Below are 26,080 nucleotides of genomic sequence, written 5' to 3'. Positions count from 1 at the left end.
ATTGTATGAGAATACATATGTGTTAGTCTAAGCAAGCCAGTATCCAAAACAAATAAGATGCTTTTTTCTCTTAAAGAATATTAAACAAACATTATAGTTGTAAGAGAATGTATATCTGTATTCTATGTAAGCCAGTATCCATAACTAATGAGATGCTCTTTTCTCTAAAAAAATATTTAAAATAACACACAAAGTTGTAGAGCAGAAATATAAGAGATGGAACTTGTGACACCTCTACTTACCGGTATTACAGTTTGGTTCATGCTTATCTCAAACGAATATCAAAAAGTTCAGACAAATAGCAACGGCGAGATGCACCAAACATGTATATAACGGGCAGAAAGAATAAACTTATGCTTGTAATTATATTGTTTCTCTGTTAACTATTCGTATAGTTTTTTTTATAAAAGCAGACAAAAAGTTTGAGGTCAACTTGTCCTGCTCAGCCTGGTCTAGGATAACTCATTCTAAACCGTAGCCATTTTGACCGCTATCTAGGCACCTCTAGAAAAAAAAAATAGAAGATTTATAAAATGCAACTCTGATGTGATCATGTGAAGCATATCACTTTTACCTGTAAACTACTTGTCATTTAACTCTATGAAAACAATCTTTTTAAAGAGGACGTAAAATATGTTCAGAACTGTGTAACTATAAACCTGTTAATTCTGCAATTTTCCAAACCCCATTAGCATTAAACCTATTCGAGTCTCGTATCTGCACAAAAGCAATCCTACATTTGTATATGTGAAGCAATAGTTGTAATATTGACACATCTACAAAAGAATGTGTTGAACTCGATCGAGCCTTTTGTAAAACGGGTCAGATTGGTCATTTTTATAAAAGGTAAAAGAAGAACTGATCAAAAGTTTGGTTATAACTCGTTAAAAGTCTATTTTAATTACATAACTTTAATGCATCTATAGTACAAAAATTAAAATCTTCTTGTACCAATACTGTCTTTATAATCACATTTTAACGCATTTAAAATTTAGAAGCATGGATCATTTATTTGCAGGCGATCAAACCCGGCACAGAGAGCTTGAACATGTACGCACACACACCACCTTTTTTCTTAACTTAAAAGTGATAGTAATTACCTGAAAATCATTAAATGGTTCATGGAGTCCTGAAGCAGTTGATGAACGTAACTGACTAGACAATTGGAATGATTTCTCAGAGGATGTTCCCGGCCCTTCACTCAAATCTAAGGTGAGCCGTTCCAGAGGCTTCAGGCATGCAGCTATCACTTTTTTGTAGGTCTCGCCAGTTTCTTCAAAAAAGGCAGCTCGGCGCCAGCTATCACATTACTCTCACTCACCATGCAGAGATCAAGATAAGCAAGATGACGCATAAATGATCTTGGACTTGTTTCTTCAAGGGCTGCTAGAAGATGATCACTTGGGTTTGTTTCTGCTGCTGCTGATCCCTTTGGCGGAGCAAATACATATCTCTTTGTAAGAAAAACCTGCGATGCCCAAATTTACAAATTAGTAAACATCTTGGACTACTTCAAACAATAGCATCAAATAAAAGTAGAAGAAAGGCTAATACTAGAGGTCAATTTCAACACACATGAATGGGTTCATTTTGAATGTTACTTAACTCAATGGGGTCAAATCAAATAAATACCTAAAAAGGGACAGGTTGAAAGTCACTTAATGTTCAATATCAATGCATACAACCTTTTATTTGTTCAAAGTTTAAAAATATATTGTAAAAATATTGCAATTGTAATTATAAGTTTAGTATGGAACTTTAAAAAAAGTTCAAACAAGCGTTTCCGGATCACCTAACCTGGCCCATGTTTACCCTTACTAAAATGACCTGTTTCAACTCGAATAGTTTTGACCTATTAAATGACAAACCTATCTTGTCCCCGCTAGTTAATACAAAAAAAAACATCTGAGCATTTAAAACCTGCAGCAAATGGCGATTTAGCTCCCAACAGAGAAACACCACGCAGGATGCCAAATAGAAGACAATCTGCTCGGCGACAAGACCTCCCACTACCAGTTGATCCTTGTCCTCACTAATGAAAAACGACAGCACTAATGAGACTAGGTACCCAGCACTTGAAAGCCTAATGCCTCTAATCATTGCCTTGCGAACACCCATTTTGTAGCTGAAGAAAAGAGGACGCTGTCAACATGAACAAGAAGCATCATCAAAAGAAAACTCTAGTAAATACTAAATACAGATCTCGATATTTTGCAAATGGACTTACAAATGATAGTACAAAATTCAACATAACAGTGAACAAGAATCCAATCCCTCAAACAGACAAGTAAAGATGATATACACCAGACAACTAATCATGGTATGTTTGAGGATGTTTGTATGCATATACTGAGAGTGATTATGTGATGGTCTATAACCAGAGTAAGAAACCCTTCCATAAGAAATTAAGGTACACGTAATGAATTGATGATACTTGGTCGTGCTTCTACTGATTAAAGTAGTATACTTTTGTCGAACACTTATATTGTAAGGATGTAACTACTTAGATAAGAGTATACATAATATTATTATGCAGCAACTAGTATGAAACTGAAATACTTAGCCAACCATGCATAGAAGTTTAACCAAACACTAAGAAGCATATTAATCAAACAACAAATGTCAAAATGTGCTTCCAAACACCCTCTAACAGTTTATTCCACATACTTAGGCGTTACAAAAAACCAACATTAACCTCAACCAAAAAACTAGTCGAAAACACATAAAACTCCATATAATTAGCTGATTCAAAAGCTCCTTAATCCTTTGAAGAAGACCATAAACTTATATAAAAGATTGTTACTTGAAACCGCTTCAGGTAAAAAGTACCATAATATCATCCTTCTAGGTACTTAGTGGATGTTTGGAATTGCATTTGCAAGAGCATTTTCAAAATGCAGGTTTCAACCTACTTTATCACAATTGGGAGAAAAAACAGATAATCATTCTTTTATGATTATTCCAATTTAGCAAAACGCAATAATCAGATAGTCTCTACCAAATCACAATCCTAAACACCCTATAAGCCACAAGCTTCCTAATGGCTTATACTTTAAATGTGCTTGTACATAATTAATAAACTACAGTAACATCAACTCTTCAAAATAGTTAAACAAGTAAAACGGGTTATGAAAAGGGACGCCTATTAAGGCTACCACGCAAAGTCGAGCCTTTCGCTGTGATATACATGACCTAACCGACATTCTTGTGGCCATTTTCTAGACTTCTTTCCTAGCCATCCCAACCTTATCCTACCGGTTAAACACATATATGGAAATAAAGTCAATATAAACTACTAAATACACAACATTCGACTTCAAGTATATAAAAAAGGTAAAAGTATGCGTTTTTTTTAAGGTTTTCGTTCAGCAAACGTCATAACAAGATAATGGCCCAAACACACACCTAAACACCCCCTTAAACCACAAGCTTCCTAATACTTTAAAGTTAGACGATTAAACGAATATAAACTACTAACTACACAATATCAAAAGTAATTATGAAAAAAGGGGTTTAATAAAAAAATCACCTGAACAATGGGGAAATCCAAAACCCATTTTCTTGTAAACACAAAATGCAACCCATAACCAAGCCCAAGAACAAAACCCTTCAACCCCAACACACCAAAAACCTTAAAACCCGACAAACAAACAACGCCGAAAAAACACGAAACCCCACAACAAATCAAAAACAACAAAAACCCAAAACTAACCCTAACCCTCTTCTTAAAATCATGAGGCAATGGCTGACCACCATACACAAACACAAGTTTAATCAACCCAAAAAAAAGTTCACTAATTGAAACCCCATTAACATACTGAAAAGAAGAAACAAGAAAAAGTGAAGTTGAGAATATAATGAGTGAAAAATTGAAGAAAATGAAGGAAAGAATGGAAGATATGAAGTGGGGTTTTGAAGATGATAAAAATGGTGAGATGATTAGGGTTTTGGAAAGGATGTAAAAGAAAGAGGAATGGAATGATTGCCAGATTAGGAAAGCAAGAAATCTGTGTTTGGTGATAGTGTTGTGGTGGGGATTTGCTGATGTTCCGATCATTACTAATGTTAAGTTGTGTTTGGCTGGTTATGGTGTTTTTTAAGGATTGGTTTTATTAGGGTTTTGAGGAACAAAGTGGCAATGGGCGGGAAGAAGGAATGGTGTTGGTGGTGTTAATGACAATGGAGCTTGTTTTTCTACCGATAAAGAAGGAATGGCGTAGCTATCCAATATTTACTGCTAGGTATAAATATCAAAAATCATCTACGGAGTATATCTTAAGTCATTTATTAAAAAATTTGCTTAATTTTTACGGTTAAAAAAAAAAATGCTTAATTTTTGCATCCATAGTTCATGTGTTGCAGCCTTTTCGTTCCATATCAAAATTATATTTTTAAATTTGACACACATCAAATCATACAAGTTTTTATATGTTTAATTATTATCAATTGAACTTCAAACACGGTTAGTTAAACGTCATTTCTTAACTTCTTACGGTTTCGATATTCTCTTATTCAACAGTACATTTTAACGACTTTACAATTGTCACTCATTTCGGATAAATATGCGTTCTCACAATAGGATACGTTATATAAAAAGTCTATCTCGGAGTGAATCACTAAACAAATCTGATATATAACGTTCGATACCACTTTTCAATACCAGATTCAGAATATTATTGGGAAGATTTGCTCATCTTTAGACTTTAGTTCATAATGTAAAATAAAGTCAGTACATGAAACTTAATGATCATATGGGCTACTATCTATTTGTTACATAATATTTTAATTTTTGTTAGTTGATATATTCTTATATTTAATAAAATAATCTCGGTCTCAATCCAACGATGTAAACCAAAATCGACAATAAAATGAACATGAACCAATTTATAAGGCTCAGTTATCGATTTCACATTTAGTGTTGAATCGGTTTTTGGTCGAGTCCACAATACTCATGATTTGGTTGGGTTGAATCACCTCAAGAGTATAAGAATAATAACAGAGACCAGTATTTTATCGTCCAGTCCAACCACTTGATCGGTTCGATGTTAAGTCCGATTATGAAAACACGAGTATAAACTATAAATAAATAACCTAATGGGTCAACTATATGTAAACGGGTTGGTCCAAAAACAGTCCACCTGACCCACCTTTCGGACAAAGCCACCCAGCCCCTTCCTGTAAATTTCTACACAATTTCACACTCTTTACTTTACTTCACTTTGTCAAAACACTCCCAAAACCCTAAAAAAATAAAAAACACATTCTCTCAATTCAAAAAACAAAATAAAAATGGCTGAACAACTAACTGAGGAACAGATTGCTGAGTTCAAGGAAGCTTTTAGCCTCTTTGACAAAGACGGCGATGGTATACATACACACACACATATATATAAATCTATATTTTACTCACATTTATATATATACACATTTAATTTGTATAGTTATTAGTAGATCTGTGGTTTTACCTTCTATTTTACTGGATCTATCTATGTTAAATTTACAGTTGTTAAATTATGTCCTCTGTTTGTAGATCTATGGTAAATTAAGCTAAGTTTGTATTTGTAGTTTATGTTATTATACGAATGCTTGAATATTGTAAACTTTCGAGAGAGCTGATTAATGTATATAAGTATATCGATTGATGTTGTAAGCAACCGAACGTACATTATTGTCAGATTCATATCGTGGTACGGTTAACGTATTTTTACGGACTAGAGATAAAATTGTAGAGTAGTTCATCAGCTTCATATACTAGTTTTACGGACTAGAGCTAAAATTGTAGAGTAATCCACTTAACTAAGTGAAGCGACAGATTTAAATATGCATGTAATTAAAATAAAACGGATATGCGATATAGTATGATTTGTTTTGGTTGCTGGATTTCTTGTATCTGCGACTGTTGAAATAAAGTGCTTTTCTGTTTTAAAATCGACTGTTTTAGTGGATCCTTAGAATGTGGTTCTTGCTTGATCATAAATTTATCAACTGAAGTAATGTCTTCTTCTTTGAGCTCTTTCTAGACTTCTTTGTAAGAAAGAGATTAAATGCAAATGAGAGGGTTGAGAACTTTGAGATGAAGGTTTACTAGGATAAACTTATGAATCTAGTGTAGACTAAACAAGTATAGTTTAACGAATAACAAGAGATCAGGATAGAATGCCTTGTTTCTTGTAAGAAGCGTGACAACGTTTAACTTGTAGAACACTAATTCGTGGACATTGCATGAAGTTAGAGTTTAGTATACCATCATTTGAACAGAAGTGACGAAACACCTAAAGTGGATGTCCTGGACTTTTTATTGCAAGTGGCCACAATATTTGTTTCACTCTTAACTAACTCTTCCCCCAGCTACTAAAAAGTGTAGGGGTGATAGGGATATGATTGCTAGACTCTTTTTTATTGTATTGTCAAATTTCACTTTATACACCATTACGTTTCTTGCTTAGTATTTACTAAAAATAAATAAGATGAGTTAACACTTTTACTATTGGATTAACTTTAAACTTCATAATGACAGTTTTTATGTTAACTTCTTTATAATATGTTGTTCTTGATGTTGGGAATACTCACAATCTTTTTTTTTAATGAAACAAAAAAGGCGACTAGTTTGGTTTCTAGTTTGAAATGGAGCATTAATTATTATGATTTTCAAGTTGCATTGACATGAGTAATGCAAATTGGTAAAATGCTTCTAATCTACCAGTCTATCATTCTATCACACTTATATTATATACAACTTAACTTTGCAATAGTTTTTTTGTGTTACTAATTACAACCTGTGTTGGTGATGTTTAATAGTTACTTGTTAGCATCCTAAATAATCTCAAGAAAATTAGTTTATGTTAATGGCTACGGGTATAATGAATATTTGATGTCTAGGTTGCATCACTACTAAAGAGCTGGGAACAGTTATGAGATCATTGGGTCAGAATCCTACTGAAGCTGAACTGCAAGATATGATCAATGAAGTTGATGCTGATCAGAACGGGACCATCGATTTCCCCGAGTTTTTGAATCTGATGGCCAGGAAAATGAAGGTGAATTTTATTGTTGCATAAATAAATTATTGATCTAAGGTGAATTTGATCTGCCAAGACCAGTTGTTCTATAAATTGAAGCATTACAACTAGGAAAATTAGGAGATCATAGTTATATATTATACATGTGAATATGTGATGTAAAATTCTATTTGCATATTAATCAGATTTGTGATTTCTTTTTCATTTTGAAGGATACTGATTCAGAGGAGGAACTAAAAGAAGCTTTCAAGGTCTTTGATAAGGATCAGAATGGATACATTTCCGCTGCTGAAGTAATTTATTATTCTTTCAGTTTTCGTTTTCTTAGAGGTGGTAATATAGCGGGTTGGGTAATGTCCATCTCAAAAGTTTAGTACAAGTTAATACGTTGTAGGTTTGTCCACAAGCACTAACACACTTACCATATGAAGTTTTAATATTTTATGAATATACGTTAAAATGAGCAATGCAAATAACAAATTTGCATTTAGTATATAGTTGGGCAACTTCAGTTGCTATTAAAGTGTTCTTTAATAGTATTTAGCACCCAGGTCAACTCATACTTACACTTGAGCAATTGGGTCGACTTCAACACTTACTTTACGAAAGATTGATTAATTTCTGTTCCAACTGTTAAGCTTCTCACATGATTTCTGATATGGTTGGGTGCAGCTTCGTCATGTAATGACAAACCTTGGGGAGAAGCTAACTGATGAAGAAGTGGATGAGATGATCCGAGAAGCTGACATGGATGGTGATGGTCAAGTGAACTATGAAGAGTTTGTGAGGATGATGCTTGCCAAGTGATTATGCAACCACTTGGGTTTTAGACTTTAGTTGTTACTACTTACTAGTTGCATTAGCAAGGATTATGGTAAAATGTACGCTCGCTACTTGAGTGCTTTTGGTTAATACTGCGGTATATGAATCTAATCTGCAAATTTTCCATCCTGATCGTATAGGCGGAACAACTCCAACCCATTTACCTTTAGGTTCTTAGTTTTCTATGTGATGGAGGCCGATTATCTCCTGATCTATATTGTATAGCTGGAACAATTCCAACCCATTTACCTTTAGGTACTTTGTTTTCTATGTGATGGAGGCCGATCATCTCCAAGCCTTTCTTGATTCATCAAATAGGAGAAGTTAAAATGATGCCATCAAAAAGTGGTCGGTGTTGATCTAGCTTGGGTGGTAAAAAGTTGAACAAATGAATAGCACGCTTCTACACGCCAATGGCATAAACTGTCAAACTGATATAAAAAAGGTTAATTTATTATAGTAGTAGTCTAATCTTTTAGTTAGAGTCTACGAATAAGTCTTTGTTAGATGAGTCTCACATGTCATGTTTCTCGACTTTCTTGTATGGAGTAATTAGACAGCCTAAAATAATCATATGCGGAAGATAAAACTGTGTAGGGCATACTAACGGTCGATATGGTGAGCCTGCGGTGAGCCAACCACGACCATTCTTAATCAACGAGCCGTTTGCTACTAAGGCCTCTCCCTATAAGGTCGTTGATGCCTCTTCGATGAGCTCGTCGACGTCGACCTTATAGGGAGTCACTTCGTCGACGGGCATATTATTCATGCTACTTCGACCGGTCGAAGAGGGAAGACGAGGGAGGAGCGTGAAAGGTGGGGTATGGTAACGGAAACAAAAAAAATATATATATTTTTCAAAAGTTTTTAAACTAAACGGCTAGTTTAGTATATATATATATATATCTATATTTTTTTAAACTTTTCATCTATATATACTACCATTTCACATCTCATTCTTCATCACCTACTTCATTTTATTCACAATTCATTCCATTTTCTTTACACTATCAATAAAATCTTTCACTCTATATAATTTCTTACAACTAAATATGTCGAGTTCCGACGAAGATTCAGTCTCATACATTCGTAAATATACAATAGATGCCGAAGTCTTAAACACTTTCATGACTTTCGTTGACGAAGAAGAAGAAGCAGAGAGCTCGAGAATAGCAATGACACCAAAAATACCAAGAAGAAAAATACCCAGAAACCATGTGGAAGCCGCCACACGTTTATATAATCATTACTTTGCCCCGCACCCCGTTTACCCTGCTGATTATTTTAGAAGGCGTTTTCGAATGCCTAAAGAAATGTTTCTCCGTATAGTGAACGATATACATCACTTTGACGCCATACAACCATTACCAAAACACTTTGCATTCTTCCACAAAGCTGCAGCCGACGCTTCGGGTCGTCCGGCGTTAAATATTTTTCAAAAATGTACTTCTGCTATATGGCGACTAGCTTATGCTGCTACTGCCGACCAATTAGATGAATACCTTGAAATGGGTTCTCAAACATCTGCCGATTCGTTGAACAACTTCTGCAAATATGATGTTCAATTATATCACGCAAAGTTTTTGAGGAAACCGACACAAGAAAATGTTGACCGCTTAACCGCTAAACACGAGGCGGTGCATGGTTTTCCGGGTATGCTTGGAAGCGTTGATTGTATGCACTGAGCCTGGAGAAACTGCCCAACGGCATGGCAAGGCCAATACACTCGTGGTGACAAAGGACATCCAACAATTATGCTTGAAGCGGTTGCTTCATATGATTTGTGGATTTGGAATGCTTACTTTGGACCCGCCAGTTCGAACAATGACATCAACTTCCTTAATGAATCTGACTTGTTCGACCAACTTCTCCAAAATAGAGCTCCTGCGGTAAATTTCACCGCTAATGGCCAACAGTTTACAAAGGGTTATTATCTAGCTGATGGTATCTATCCAGAATTGGCTACACTTGTCAAGTCTTTCAAGTATCCCATGGACTCTAAGACCAGTAAATTCAAACGCTTCCAAGAGTCTGCAAGAAAAGACGTGGAGCATGCTTTTGGGGTACTTCAAGGCCGGTGGAGAATCCTTCAAGAGGGTGCGCGTCCGTTAACTATTAACAAAATTAAACGCATAATGTACACTTGTGTGTTGTTGCACAACATGGTCGTTGAATATAACGGCCGTGCAATCACTCCTTTGGATTTGGAGCTAATTCCTGATACCCCGCCAACGCGTTCTTGGGAGGAACGTGTTGACATTCACTTGCGTATGACAGGGGAGTTATGTGATAGGGCGACACACAACCGTCTAAGAGGCGCCCTAGTCGAGCACATTTGGAACTTGCAGGAAAACCAATGTGAACGTTGAGTGTTTTTTTATTGTGTTTTTTTTATTGTGTTTTTTTTAATAATTGTAATGTGTTTTTTTTTTAATTAATGTAATGTGTTTTTTTTTAATTAATGTAATGTGTTTTTTTTTAATAAATGTAATGTGTTTAATATTTAATTTTAAATAAATATTGAATTATATATTTATTATATAAATATAACATAAAAAAAATTAAAAGTGTGGAAGAGGTGTGGAAGAAGGGTTATAGGGAGTGATTGTGGAAGAGGTGGTTGAAGAGAGAGAAAAACTTATGTGGCAGTGTGGAAGAGGTGTGAAAGAGGTAAAGATGAACTCCTTATAGGGAGAGGACTAATTTGAGTAGACAATATGATGGTGATCCGTGATGAGCAAACCGCAACCATTTTTTAATATACGAGCCATTTATAATTTGAGAAGTAGACAACATTTGTGCATACCCCATCGACGTGCAGATTCGTGGTTCGTTTGGCATGGATTCACACGTGCGTATTTTTTCCATCTTTATTGGGTTTTATGTATGTTGGGGGTATTGCGGAGCGGAGTTTTAGTGTGATAATCTCTGGTGTTATGTGGTTGTTAATTAAATGAATAATTTCATGTAATAACCAATGCTCTTAACAATGTAGAGCAGCTAGTTTTTCATTTTGGCTTCCTTGCTTCTTTTGGAATATTTTGATCCTTTATAGAAGTCGGTGCAGTGGTCGTAGTATACAGTATCAGACTAATTTACAAATATATCAAAAATACAACTTGTTAAGTGTAACACCCGTCGTTTAAAAATATGGATTTCCAAAAACTTTCGTCTAACAGCGTCAAAGAAAGCGGAATTAAACTTTAAAAGTCCAAACCGGCAAAATCTGTTTGGTTTATTCATTAAATGGTGTTACTAGCCATATCATCAAAACAAGTCTAAATGGAAATTCATCGGTTGCCCAACATTAAACAACTGACATTATAATAAATACAAATCATAAATATCCAAACATAAATCAACGTCTAATGCGAATAGCCACTATGGGTAAACTACAGCCAGCTTCAAGATCATCTACTTATTCCTCACATCTTCTCACATCTACCTGCTCACTATTGTTGGACCTGAGGGCACAACACATTTTAAAAGAGCAAGTGTTAGCTAACAAATTAAGCTAAGTAAGATAACACATAGTTTATAAAACGTTTGTCCATTTAAAACATTATATAAAAGTCATATTAAATCGTTAAGGCACATATCATCTCATATACATATCATAGCATCAACATATTTCATATTAGAATGAACCACCCTAAATGTGCCTAGTCATCTTTCATATCCTTTTTTTCACATATCATCTTTGCAAATGTGACATAAGTTACGCATATCGTATAACATACACATCGCATTAAGTGTGACATAAATCACACCTGACTAGATGGACAAACCTTACAGTTGTACATCAATGTCGTTAAGGAATGGCAAGCCAATCCAGGAGTAGTCCATATGTTCAAAGACATTGGTGGTTAATCACGCCACCCAGAGATACTCAAACCACGTAATTATGTTGCAAGGAGCCACCCAAGCAACCACATATACGCACACGCCGGGCTATGGCAAGTACAGGTTAAGCTTAACACTTCTCACATCATTTACGAGTTCGGTTTACATCACATATAGTTTAGGTGTCCACATTACCTAAACATCATCAGATATTCTACGTTTGGACCCTTAAACGTGCACTTGTCATGGAAACTTAATAAGTCTAGTGAACTAGATAAACAAGCCATGTAATCATGCACATTTCACATATCATCAACATATATCACATTTCAATTCATCTCAAGACATTACATATCATTTCATAGCATATCATTACATCTCATATATCGCATGACATTTCATAGCATATCATTACATATCATCTTTCATTACATAACATATTTCATTACATAATGTATTTCATAACAACTCAAAGCATTTCATATCATATCATAACGTCACATATCTATGAGGTAGCATTTCAGGCTTCAATATGCATATACATAGCCCATATCACCTCCCGTATAATCCCGAATACCCATAAGCAAACAAGATACCATTTGGGGAAGTTATTATATGAAAACTCTGGTTTTGTTGAACCCTCAACGTGTCAAAGTAGTGTATCTTACCTGATGACGAGCACAACGATACACCAAACACAAGTTAACAAGCTTCACAATTATCCCGAGTGACCTATATCGAGTTCATAGTCATTAAACTTGCATAAACCCATCCTGATAAGGTTACAAAACCATCTATTAACTTAGGTACGCTTATAGGACCCTTAAACGCTTGTTTCGGACCTCAACCGGACTCACAGGCACTATATGTGGCGCATGCTTTGAATATGCGTCGCATATTTGCTTCAAAAATCACCCAGAACTCTCCCAGGCCCCAATATGCGCCGCACATAAATTATATGCGCCGCAGATGGGGTACTGGTCGAAAGACTGACTCGCGCCCTTCTCTTGCAAGCAACTTTTCGACCTCTAGACGACAAAATGAGTCAAAACTTAGTTTTTTTGAAATGTATGGAACTTAAAGACCTTTCCAGAACGATAAAGTTTGACTCTTGAAGTTCTCTAATGAATGATTTATGACGTTTGCAAGACAAGTCTGCAGAATTCGTTCGAAACCTGACCATTTTTGGAAATCGACATTTTTTGCATATGTCTAGGCAAAATCACAAAAAACTTTTTTCATATCGAATTTAGGAGACACATAGAGGTTTTCAGAAATGTAAGATTCATCTCCTAATTCATTCATATAAAGAAGATATAATTTTTGCAATATGACTTAATTTTCAGACCTAATAAACCATTTGTTTTGCAAACAATTTCCACCTTCAAACATTCATGTCAAGCCGCCACGACCTCTACAGTTCATACACATCAAATTAAGACTTAATACTTAATTATTATTATGAAATCATCAATTGATTCATGGATTCATTATACTCATTTTTCAATCGATTTGACACCCGAATGACCTAAATCGACTCACAAACGCAATCGAATCCAAATCAAACCTCAAGACCAGATGTGACACTCATATGAAATACATAATATCATCAAAAAATCATCAATATCACGTTCATGCCTGTAGGAAATCGCTAAACCTCAATTGATCGAAATAAGGGTTACCGAACAACCCAAAATCACCGATTCTATCAATAAAACATATTCAATTGATCAAGACCATATATGAACGAATTGAATAGATGAATATAACCAAAAATTAGTAGGGATTACCATCCTTACCTTAAATATGATTAGAGATTCAATCTACAAGCGTTTAATCACTCCGATTCAACCCGAAATCAATGAAAACCAAACTATGGAGGTTATGGAGGCTCACACCAAGAAAAACACACATACTTCTAAAGATAATGAAGTATTATGGCTGCACAAACCCTATCAAAACCGTCCCCCTCTTTGCACAATGACTAAAGTGCCCTTGACTTAAATCTAACGACCGTTAAGGCTCAAACTAACAAACTGAGAACTGAAACGACCAATGGAGCACCTTAATTACTATCCGACACCTATAATAACATCTTATGACCATTAGTAACTATCTCAAGTATTACATTTATCATTCAAATATCAATAGTTAATTACTTAAGCCGTTAAGCAACTAGCGGTGTCAAAGTCAACTAACGGTCAAAGTCAAAGCAATGATAGAAAAGTTTAGGATGTTACATTAAGACTTCTAATCGTAGTTATTATTAATTTATATTAGCTATTTTTCAAATGATTAGTTTTTCAACCAATTGGGTTGGTGACATTCGAGTATTGCTTGCTACATTTATAAAGGTGGATTATTGAAATAGTGTTTTAATAGTTCTGTGTTTCATTTCAAGCATTGTGTAATTTAAAGATAAGATTAAAATATATTATCATTCAAGTTTAGTATGTTACTTGTTCCTACAAAAAGTAAATGAGTAAACGGATAAATAAAAGTTGTTTTCTTTGTTAATGGGAAGAATGAGTTTTTCTTTAATGCTATTAATCGCGTCTTAAATGATTTATAGTATTAAAATAATTAACAGTTGGATGAAATAAATTATTAAAATTAAAATGTCGTGCCTTCGGGAGGTTTAGTTGGGAGTTTCTCTTCCTACTAGGTATTGAGGGTGAGGGGGCTCTTTAGCGCGGACCCGATTAAGACAACGTAAGCTAGATCCCTGTTGCAAGCAAATGATCCATACCTTTCAAAAAAAAGGTGCTTGAAAAATTAGCACTGAGATTAAATAAAAAAGGGTAAATGGGTGGGAATGATCTGGTCCCATGTACCGTTTTGGTACCCAGAGCGCACATCGCATAGGACTCAAGCCGGTAGGTCACCATCCTCACACATGGATCACAAAATATAGTTTCGGCACTTGCCATTGGCAAGACCTCTAGCCTTCATATTTGGGCTTATGTGGTCACATGATGGCGGTACCACTGGGGTTTCTCCCAAATACACAACTCACAATTCAAAAAAATAAACATATAAATAAGGGTGTTTGGGATTGCGTTTATGAAATATATTATGTGTTTAAAAACTGAGTTTTGAAAAAGCATGTTCCAACCTGTTTTTTCAAAACTGCGTTTTCACTCTATAAAAATGCAGAAAATCAATTCTTTTTCCAAACACATTTTTTTATTAGTTGTTTTATACAAATGTAATAATTATATAATAAACTCTAAACTCAGTCACAAACAGCTTTAATGTCATAACTTTAAACTAAAAGTAACTAGAAGAAATTAATTATTTAAGATTTTTTTATAATATTGAGAAGAAAAGAGGAGGTAATTGTATTAATGAGAGAGCAATTAGGGTTACAATATAGCCTTGTATATATAGGCTCTATAAGAAGGTTCTAGAGCAGATACATTTACATAAATATGGAAGTGAATATCCATACTATATATACATTACAATACTCCCCCTTGGATATTCACATTACATTATACGCAATATGATGTATGTTGCCTCATTAAAAACCTTACCAAGAAAAAACCAGTGGGATAAAAACTCGGTGAAGGGAAAAAGACTGCAGGCGTATAATACTCCCCATTATTTGAATATCCGTCTTCAAAATATCAAATGTCGATCTTGTATACAAATGACTCAATAATCTGCCAAAGTTGCTAGATCAGGTTTGATGAAGATTGATTGTGTCACCGTCTTGTTGATCATATGTTGAGATTGAATATATCATTGTTTGAGCTTGATCTATATACACCACATTATCTTCAATTAATACTATTGAATATTTCTTCCCAGTATCACGAACATATTCTTCTTGGGCATCTACATCATTAATCTTTGACCATGATCATCTTCATAGCTTGATGATGTAGTTGTTGATGATTGCTAAACCACCATAAAATTTGTAGCGTCATTATTTGTGAAAATAACTTAAATTGTCTATGACTATCCTTTGAGCGGATCAAGCAAATGTATTCAACCATCTTTGACATTGAACTCTTTTGATATCATGTACCGAAATATGTTGTGAGTTTCTTCCAATGCTAGCTTGTAGATTCGAAGCCTTGTATTGATTAGTACTTTATGAATACATAATAAGATACATCAAAATCCCATTTGCGGCTCAAGACCGATAAAAGCGTAATGAGTAAGCTTTGTCAATATTGAATCTCTTTGACCCTTAGTCAATATAGTTTCGTAAGTAGACAAAAGTCTGATTCAATAAATGCTCGATTTTTGAGATAACACAACACTAAGTTGTATTATATCAATCTTTTCATGAGATTCACTTATATGAATTTGGATCATCTATTCATTAATTATTTATAAATTAATCTCCCCTTGGATGTCCAGCTTGAAATATTATGCCTCACAATTGATGATATAACATGCGGGCAGTTGTGCCACACACATATCTTGTTTGGCCATATAATGACATTATAATCTCAAAACCAATATTGTTCATAAGAACCATTCATACATATGTTGATCATCAGAAATATGATTCATGCTCCAAGCATTTCATATCTATATAAAACTTTAAGCCATTTTCGGGTTCTAATGATAGCAAGGAGATACAAATAGATATTTGTATATCGCGGTATTCAATCTACCAATAATATGATCAACCATGGGAGAAATACATTAGATCTTTGTGAAAAACTATTGTAGTATCATTTGCGCCATATACGTCAATATATCAATTTCTCATTTCGCTTTAGCACAAAGACCGATTTATATAAAGTATGCTACACATTCTTATGCATGGACTTCGTGTCCAAAAACTTCGTGCACGATTAGAAGCTTTAAATATTCAGTAGCATTACTCGTTTTGCTATTTTAGCCAACATATCTCAATTTCTTGCACCTCATAGCATATATACTCTTAAAATTTACACGCATAGTATTAAGCGCCTTATAGTATACATAATTGTTTTCGACATCAATCTTATTTCAATTGCATGCTTTCGATTCAATCAATACTTGACATGATATATTTTTGTAAGAGATCTCTTCATTATTCAAATATCATCGCTTCCTTATGAACCATCATGTCTATTGTCTCTCTAAGACGCATGTCTGGGTCTCTTTACCTCGATATGACTATCACATTTATTGCTCCTTTCTATTTTTGAGGCTTTTTATTTGGAATCGATATCCTTTTGTGCGTGTGCCATAGACTCATATAAGTCATCATTTTGAGATACGATCAATTTGGAGCATTGAAATCAGTGTATATGACTTTATTTGATTTTGTGAGCATGTAAGTCAATTGCTAAACTCAAGTGATTCAATCACCATATGAACCTTATGTTCCTGTTAGTAAGCTCACACAATAATCATTATAAATTGTTTGATCTCTTCCCCTCAATATATTTCTCTTTTGAAATACATCTTTTTGCATTGTCATAGGATATATATCATATCCAAGATAACGGGGAGCAATACATCTTTTGAATCTTATGTTTATTTTTTGTTGGCATGATGCAAGAACATATTGTATAATGACTTTGCCCAAAACATATAATTCAGAGTTTTGCTCTCGTAATCATTTAATTTGCAATAGACGCTTAATAAGTTCTTTAAGATTCACCACCATTTACGACTACTCGCAATCTTATTAGCTAAGCCACTTTTGATGCAAACTTCATGTTGCGTTATTCATGATATATGACCATTTAGACGATGCATCGCTTTTGAATAACTAAATGGTATATTAGATGTATAGGCCACATACATCCTCTTGCATCATCTTTAGATATATAAGGGAATTCGTCCCCACTTGGCGAGCAATTGGTGAATAATTAATATTTTATGAGAGCTTATGAACTAATTACTTTGAAGAATCTACGGATTATCTTTTGCATCATAATGACTCGGGATGATCTAACCGGTCATGCCAAACAATAATAACAAAATCATGGTTCATAAACTTTCAGTTATGACACGTGATTCAAGTGCATTTTGCATTGTATAGTTCATATACAACGATGATACCAAACTGTATCATTTACTCTTCAATGTTGTTCCTTTTGATCAAATTATATTAGCTATCGAAGTAGCTCTTTAGGAACCAACAATATGTCAACAATATGACAATCTTGAATACATATATAAATGTCTTTGAAGTGAAATAACGACATATTGTATATAGTCCTTTTTCTTTAGTCACTAATAATTTGGTCACTTATTGTGACAACTCGTGTTCATAATAGAAACACCATGATTAGTAAACTCTCGTGTTCATTTGATCATATAGAAGTCGATCATTGCTAGTGTCATCTCGTGTTCTTAAAAGAAACACCTTGATATTTGAATTTCTATGACCATGAGACATGTAATTGCATTCACTTTAGTGAATGAATACCACACCGTTAAACGGCTTTAGAAAATTTTTATCATATTGCTACTTCATGATCATCCATGTGAAGTTGTACTCGCTTATATTTGACAAATTTCAACTTCATGTGCAACTAATTGTAGCGAGTCTTTAGAAGAATCACATGTTTATGATTATCATAGAATTCTTATGACCATTGTCACGAATTTTGATGTGCTCTCATATTGAGCTCTTATAATGGATCTTCGTGATTATATCACACCAATTTGGTGATCATTTTCTTCAAGAAAATGGAAGTATTTCAAAACTTCAAGTTTTGATATGCCAATTCATCATAGTATTTTATGTAAATTTTTCGACATAATCACATGGATATCCATAATCAAACCAAACTTTGATCCAACAAAATCAAAAGTTGTATATTGTTGCACAATAATTTGTTGTAATGATTCCCAACAAAGAATCATTAAGAACATTTGAACTACATGACGTAGTTTATTGAAATGACAAATAATGTCAAAAAAATCGATAACCTATAGTTATATATGCTTTGAATGTGTTCAAAGAATCACACAAGAACCTTTTGTTCTTATTATATATGAACTACAAGTAATAGTAATCAATGACATATCCATATCATTCTCTACATAGAATTTTGAAACAACTTCATGTCAAATAAACATAACTCTAGTTATGATATTACTTTCAAATATTTGATATAATTGCATGGTATTCGATAACCATGTTGTGTAATAAACTGATGTTATTAGCAAATCATACAATTTTTGATCCAACAAAATCAAAATTAGTTTTAGTCCATTTGACATAACATGTAGTTATGATTCTCTATTAAGAATCATTAACAACTTTTGATTTGTAATAATTGTCAACTAACCATTGAGATTTCTCATAATTGCAACGGGTATTTCACCGTTAAATATTCAAGCGTTGACATGATTTCAACGAGTCTTTCATCGTTATGTATTTGCTTTTAAAATCCTCATGGAAGTGATGCTGGAGAAAAATCATTGATTTTTCATGCTCTTGCAAAGTGGTCTTATCCAACTTTAATTGTATCTCCAAGATTATTTGGAGATTGATGAATTCGATATATCAATAATAATTATTTCCACCTTTGCAATATTTTTCATTGTAACTACAAAATACGAGAATATGTAGTCACTTGTAGCTCTTGCATAATAAACCTTAGTTTATTAGCCTCATATTGAATTCAATTGTCATTGTAAATAACCGTTGTTATTTACTTTTATGAGGTACAATTATTTATGCTTTGAATAAATCAAAGAGTAGCAAAGAACTACATGATCATTTAACATAACTTTGATCATGTTATTTTTGATTCAATCCAAAAAGATGAAACTTTTAAGTTTCTTATGCATAACCGTAGTTATGATTCACTTTAGTGAATAACGAAAAATAATTCATGAGGAAACATTGAAGTTTATTATGCATAACCATAGTTATGATTCACCTAAGTGAATAACAAAAGTACAATTAGTGAGGAAACCTTGAAGTTTCTAATGCATAAGCGTAGTTATGATTCACCTAAGTGAATATCGAAAGAACAATTATTGGGAAACCTTTAAGTTTATAATGCATAACCATAGTTATGATTCACCTTAGTGAATATCGAGAACACATATGGTTCTTTTATGCATAACTCACGTTATGAAACCATGAATTGCTTCGAGCAATCTTAAAATTTAAGAAAAAGGAAACCTTAAGTTTCTTATGCATAACGGTAATATGTTATGACACACTTTAGTGAATATCGAAAGAACATTAGTTCTTTAATGCATAACCGAAGTTATATAATCGTATATTGCTTTAAGCAATCTTAAGTAAAACAATAAGCTCTTTAAGGAACAATTTATCCTTTTTATGCATATAGCTTCAAGAACCATTTGTTCTTTTATGCATAAGCAATATTATGTCGTCCAATAAGCAACTTTAGAAGAAAAAATATAACATAAGTTCGTTAGCTCCATGCAAAACGTAAAGATAAATACTGTTTATAAATATTAAAGCTTGATCCATATATGTATTAAATAATAATTATATAAATCAATAGTTACCCCCAAACTTAACTTAGAGGAACCAAGTGTTTTCTATCCTCATATTAACTTTCAAACTTCGCTATCAAAAAACAAATTAGAACGAGTCTTGAAAATCACATAGATAATGTATCTTTAACATTGTTTAATAGTAACTAAAAAAATTAGCGGTCAAAATTAATAATAATAATAAAAATATATTTTTTTTTTAATTAAGAGCGGATCAACATTAATTTAACAAAACAAAAGCTGTCGTAGCCAATTAAGAGTAGAAACTAGAAACAAAATAAATTTAGACTATATAAAATTTTCAATGACTCATTACTGTATAGATGTTGTAAAAGTAGATAGATATTTATATCTCAACAAAAACCTTTGTTTAATAGAGAAAGACAAATTTGAAAATACACTATCGAAGAAGTTGATGTCCTTAAGAAAAAAATTGACAAACCTAAAAAAAAGAAGATTGCGGCCGTAAAAATCAAAGAGGATTTGGATGCTTTTGTTTTGAAACTCGCATAAAAAAAATGTTTGGCCGAAAATTTTTATTTAGGATTTTAAGACTATCGTGTTAATAACGTGTTATAATATTGAGAGAATAATGAGAAGAAAAGAGGAGGTAATTGTATTAATGAGAGAGAAATTAAGGTTACAATATAGCCTAGTATGTATAAGCTCTATAAGAAGATTCTAAAGCAGATACAATTACATAAATATGGAAGTGAATATCCATACTATATTTACATTACAATAGAATTAACTTATAGTTATGTTTCCATTTCATTTTCATTTTTATAATATTATTATTGTTTAGTTTTATTTTGTGATTATTATTTGCTATTTTTATATTATAGTATAATATCAAAAGTGATTTTATTATGCCTCTACCTAATTAATTGTAACATATCCAATGAAACAAACCATAACTTTCTCCTTTTTCTTTCTGATTTGGCTTAGTGGATTAATACATCTAAAAACTACTCGTAGTTTATACTACGGGTAGGTTTGGTAGGAAGAATTCTAGAGAAATAAAATTCAAAATAATGAAATTAACTGAGAAATTTGATGAATTCTTATGCTTGGTAACAACAAAGAAATTAACTTGATGAATCATGTTTGTTATTTGGTAAGAAAACAAGTTGCTAGAGAATTCACAGTCATCAACAAATGGGGTACCTATCAAATCAACAAGAATGGATCATCTTTAGTCGAGGTAGAGAGGAGTGGGAGAGCGGGATGACAACGAGAAAACCAGCGACGTTAACTTGCAAAATCGCGAGGGTAGATAAATGGATAGGTTTTGGAGGTGGTTTTCAATTTGTGTGGAGTCACGTGCCCTTTTTTTTCTTATACACACTATAGTTAAAAAGAAAGTAGTTGGGAAATATTTTCTCCGTGTTTTACTTTTCAAGGCCAAAATTGTAGGAAAAGATTTCCACACTAGAATTGGAAAATTTGGGTCATGTGTAATTTGATTTTCAAGAAATGGATTTCTCACCATTTCAATTTCTCTTGATGTGTCCAACGCAAAAAAATGAAATCGTTTTCATTTCTACTTAGCCTCTAGTTCACTCTATCAAAAGGACCCTAAGCAATTAGTTCTTGAATTTGGGGTCCTCTAAAAATAGAGGCCTAATGTGGTCAAGCGCCGGCCAAGATAATGCTCAAATCCGACCATGTTTACATATGGTGTTGTGTTCTTAAGTAAATTTGTTTTATTATGTTGATGCAAACATATCGATTAGTAACTTAATTTCGGAAACACTTTAGATGGTACCTCTAGTCTATGATCCTCTATACATAGCAAGTATCAAGCGAAGGCCAGTGTTTGGGATGTGAAAGATATATTTTACACCCAAGACTAGACTTAGTAGGGACAAGTATCAATGAAGATTTTTTCACGTTTCTCTACTTAAAAGATCTATCACATTTGTGAAGTAGATGCAAGCCAAGGACTATAGATGTAAAATCATTATGGCCATTATGAGTTTAGAACTAGAAACTGAAGATTAGATAAAATGTGAATTAGATAAGGTAGTTTCTAAAAGTTTTTGAAATTGATTAGAATATTCCCGCATCTGTAAGTAAATGTGAGGTATAAAAATCTTTGTTATTCATAATTGTAGAAACGCTTTTTTGGTGGAATCTTTTTTTTTTTGAATTGCTTAGGCATCTAGTAACAAGTAAGAATAGGAATTTTTATTCAAGAAACCAAAAAGAACAAAGAATGAAATAAATGGAATCACTAATGTATATATTGTTGTATTAGATAGAAATATGAAGGTTTTGGTGATGTTAAAATAGCATACATTTTTATATATATATATATATAAAAAAATTCAGGACTTGGTATATCTGCTAGTAAAGGAATGAACTTTCTATGGCAACATATTATGGAAATCTTGAAATGGCTCAATACTTTCCTCGCAAGACATGCATCGTACTTCCAGGTCACATCATATTATTGTTGTGTGTTGAGGCTCACCATTTTGGTAAGTATCCTAGTAGGTAGTTGTCACATCTTTTATTATGAGATACAAAATATATTCGAAACTAGATTGGATATATGAAATTTTGGATAGCCGGTAAATTTGAATATGCAAAAATTCAGAATTTAGAAATTTTGTATATGAATATGAGATTATCTAAAATATTTGAATCTATAAAAAAAATAACATTGTTAATAATGATTGATAGTAACAAAGATATCATTCCAAGGCTCCCCATATATGTATCTAATTTGTCACATATAAATCAATTATGTATCACTTTTTGTAAACACCATATAACCTCTAATCATTGTAACAATTGTGTACTTGTTGATTCTCGAGGACCAATGAAAGCATGAATTCTGCAGACGGAGTGTGCTTAAAGCTTTGGCTGAAAATCCTCAATAAGCTTTTCATTTTACAAGAAATAAAATATGCCCCTTGGATTGACGTTGTTGTTGTGATGTTACAATCTGACCCAACCTTAACTTTAGTTCCTATAAGTAGAAGTTATTCTAATGGATCGAGTTTTTTTTAGCCTCGGGGCATGGAAAAAGTACATTCGTAGTTGATGTGTTTCATCAATTTAAAGATATATGTTATACGTGAATGAAAAAAATATATTTCATGTCGCAATCTGCCATCATGAAAACATATATGGTCTAATTTAAGATATAAAACGCTTAAGACAGTAGATGTAGATGGTAACATAAAGTTGTATTTATTAGCCGAGATCCTAATGGAAAATGCAGATAAAAGTTATGTGGAGATTCATAAGAAAAAAAAAGAAATTATATTTATAAAAGAAAGGAAATGAATGAAAAATGAAATGGAAGGAAAAATGTTGCCAGAAAGGAAAGTAAATAGTTAACTACATTTCTTTTCCTTTCTTTAGAAAAAAACTCAAGAATACGTTTTTTTCAATGTTTTAAGGACCGGACATTAAATCAGAGAAGTGTGAGGTTCAAGGGTCAACCACCGAAAAAACCGGTCTCTTATATTTAATTTTACTACAGTATTTCCTATATATATAATACTTTCAAAATAAATACTAAATATCAAAATAGTAGAAGAAAAACCAAAAATAATAAACACAATTTTGAAACTAAGGCACTTCGCTCAGACTTGAAAGACTTTTTAAATCCGATATAATGTTTTCCTTATCTTATATTTATATTATTATACTGTGAACAAAGTAGAAATGAGAATAATGTATGAATATGTCCTTATATCTCATTCCATGTATCGTTTTCTTTGTCCATATATCCATCCACCCACCTTTCACTTTCCGACAAGATGATTTTATTTATATAAAACACAAATAAAATTCAAACCCAGATTTGCTTTGCTTGCTTATTTAGATCATTTGTCATACGCAAGATCTGTCATTACACATGAACATTCGTCATACGCAAAGTCTGTCATTACACAAGATCCAACGTCACCACTTTCGATCCACCGATTTGACCGATCACCACGCTTTTTTCTTCAATTCTTTATATTGATTAAAGGGAATTAAAAAAATGAAATTAAAAAACCTACCATGTTGCATACAATCTCTGTTTTAAATGATTATTCAGTATTTCAATGGGGTTAAACTCTAAGAAAAAAACATTCGACCCAACGACTCACAGTTGGATTGGTTGGACCGGCAGGGCCTGTGCATGAATCTCACATAACATCAGTAACAAATGAAACAGGAGGTTTATTAAGTAAGTTTACATTGTAAAAGCTTGTAGCTTGTGTGGAACACTAGCATTGATAAGAAGTTTTTTCACATGATTTAAAAGCTTCCAGCTTCTTCAATCAAACAAGACTTTTTATTGGGCAGGAGTTTTTTGTTAGAAATTTGAAGCTTGAAGCTCCTAAAAGCTCCATGCCAAATATACTCATAGTTTTATTTTATGAACTTTCATATATGTTATCATTGAAAATCAATTTAAGTTATAAGCTTTTTATTTGGATAGTATATTCGTGATGTTGATCCTAACTAGTAATTTATATCTCTCGCGTTGTAGGACTTTGTTATCGTATTTGTAAAAACGGGGGTTGGTGGAGACCGTGGGGTATTTTTGTGTGTGTTGTAAGACTTGGGAGGGAGTGATACTTTCTACGTACATAAATTTATGTTTGATGAGGTAGTTGACCTTTAATGGTTCATTAATAATGGTTGGTGTACTCAATAAATTTTACATCTATCATTTGTCTAAGTATTAATGGAAAACTTGTCATGTTAATAACTAGTAATTTATATCTCCTGCGTTGCGGGATTTTGTTATCATATTTGTAGAATCGTATTTGTCATTTTTGCACTTTTAAAAACGACAAAAATAATAAAACAATCTATTATAGATTTGCTTTATCAAAAGTCACGTTTACAAATTTGTCATTTTTCACCAAAAAATTGCCATATGGATATATATTAAATTTTTTTTTGGAAAAAGAAAATACAACTAAAGTTAAAAATGCAAATATAATAAAAATAAAATTTAAAAGAAATATCAAAGAAAATTTTTAAATGAATGAATGCTAAAAGCCAAAAGTAAAAAAATAAAGAAAAAGAAAACTATAAGGGATGACTATTATTTAAAGGATATAAAACAAAATATAGTAAAGTTAATAACCTAAAAGATAATAAAAACAACTTTTTTTAGAAGAGAAAAATTGAAAGTCAAAAGTCTTTAAAACCAAAAAAAAAAGAAAAAGAAAAAACAAAAGAAGAAGCTGGAGTAATAAAATCAAAAATGTAAATATAGGTAAAAGTTAGGGGGTGTTTGGTAGGATGGAATGAGAAAAGGAGAAAGGGAAAGGAATTACTTCTCTTGTTTATTAGATGCAAAGAATACAATAGATTGACTAATTTAGCATTTTCTTTCCCTCATTTTGTTTCCCACAAAAAGTAAAGAATGGAGGGAATGAAAACACTATGAACAATAAAGCATGCATTGAGTTTTTATAGCTGTTGATATAATTCTTACCGCCAAAATTGTATTATTTATAATTTTTCTTACCATCACTTGCTTCTTGTCAAAAGATCATTATCATCTTCAACATATTGCTCAAACGAATCTGCGTATATTTCTTCATCTTTTGCTGTTTCAACAATAATATATATATATATATATATATATATATATATAGGGTAATCATCAAATACAAACAATTTATAAATGAGAATGAATAAGAACAAATCCTGGCCTTTAAAATATAAGATCGGTGGTTAAAAAATTTTAGAGGACTTTTTATTTATATTTAATAGGAAATGGGCAAAATTGGAATGAAAAATATCGAAAGGCCCACCACATTATTTGAAACCGTCACAATTTCACAAATACATAATTAAATTGAGTCCCTTCCCCATCCATAGACTCTAACTTTTCTTTTGAGTTTTTGATCAAACCTACACTTTATCATCTTCTAAGCATTTTCTTTTTAATTATTCACACCCATTATTTGAAAAACAAAAGATCGAGA

General features: G+C 32.7%; 3 protein-coding genes across 3 annotated transcripts; all 3 read left to right on the top strand.

The window, feature by feature from the left end:
- Positions 1-5,188: 5,188 nt before the first annotated feature.
- Positions 5,189-7,967, top strand: LOC122611305 (calmodulin). The gene is made up of 4 exons (XM_043784316.1): positions 5,189-5,365; positions 6,880-7,037; positions 7,232-7,312; positions 7,692-7,967. Exons 1-4 carry the CDS (start codon positions 5,290-5,292, stop codon positions 7,824-7,826), a joined length of 450 nt encoding a protein of 149 aa, XP_043640251.1. The 5' UTR covers positions 5,189-5,289; the 3' UTR covers positions 7,827-7,967.
- A 926-nt stretch (positions 7,968-8,893) lies between these two features.
- Positions 8,894-9,526, top strand: LOC122586789. Its single transcript, XM_043758778.1, has one exon. The coding sequence runs from the start codon at positions 8,894-8,896 to the stop codon at positions 9,524-9,526; it is 633 nt and encodes a 210-aa protein (XP_043614713.1).
- A 69-nt stretch (positions 9,527-9,595) lies between these two features.
- LOC122586779 lies at positions 9,596-10,210 on the top strand. Its single transcript, XM_043758768.1, has one exon. It carries the CDS (start codon positions 9,596-9,598, stop codon positions 10,208-10,210), a length of 615 nt encoding a protein of 204 aa, XP_043614703.1.
- Positions 10,211-26,080: the final 15,870 nt, after the last annotated feature.

This window comes from Erigeron canadensis, chromosome 1 (genome assembly GCF_010389155.1).
Source record: "Erigeron canadensis isolate Cc75 chromosome 1, C_canadensis_v1, whole genome shotgun sequence".
Lineage (NCBI taxonomy): Eukaryota > Viridiplantae > Streptophyta > Magnoliopsida > Asterales > Asteraceae > Erigeron > Erigeron canadensis.
Note: the sequence above shows the minus strand (reverse complement) of the source record. Positions and strands in the feature narration are given on the sequence as shown.

Coding starts and splice junctions, on each gene's coding strand:
- LOC122611305 (XM_043784316.1), top strand. CDS start 5,290: ATGGCTGAACAACTAACTGAGGAACAGATTGCTGAGTTCAAGGAAGCT. Junction 5,366..6,879: donor CTTTGACAAAGACGGCGATG/GTATACATACAC, acceptor TTTGATGTCTAG/GTTGCATCACTACTAAAGAG. Junction 7,313..7,691: donor GATACATTTCCGCTGCTGAA/GTAATTTATTAT, acceptor GGTTGGGTGCAG/CTTCGTCATGTAATGACAAA.
- LOC122586789 (XM_043758778.1), top strand. CDS start 8,894: ATGTCGAGTTCCGACGAAGATTCAGTCTCATACATTCGTAAATATACA.
- LOC122586779 (XM_043758768.1), top strand. CDS start 9,596: ATGCTTGAAGCGGTTGCTTCATATGATTTGTGGATTTGGAATGCTTAC.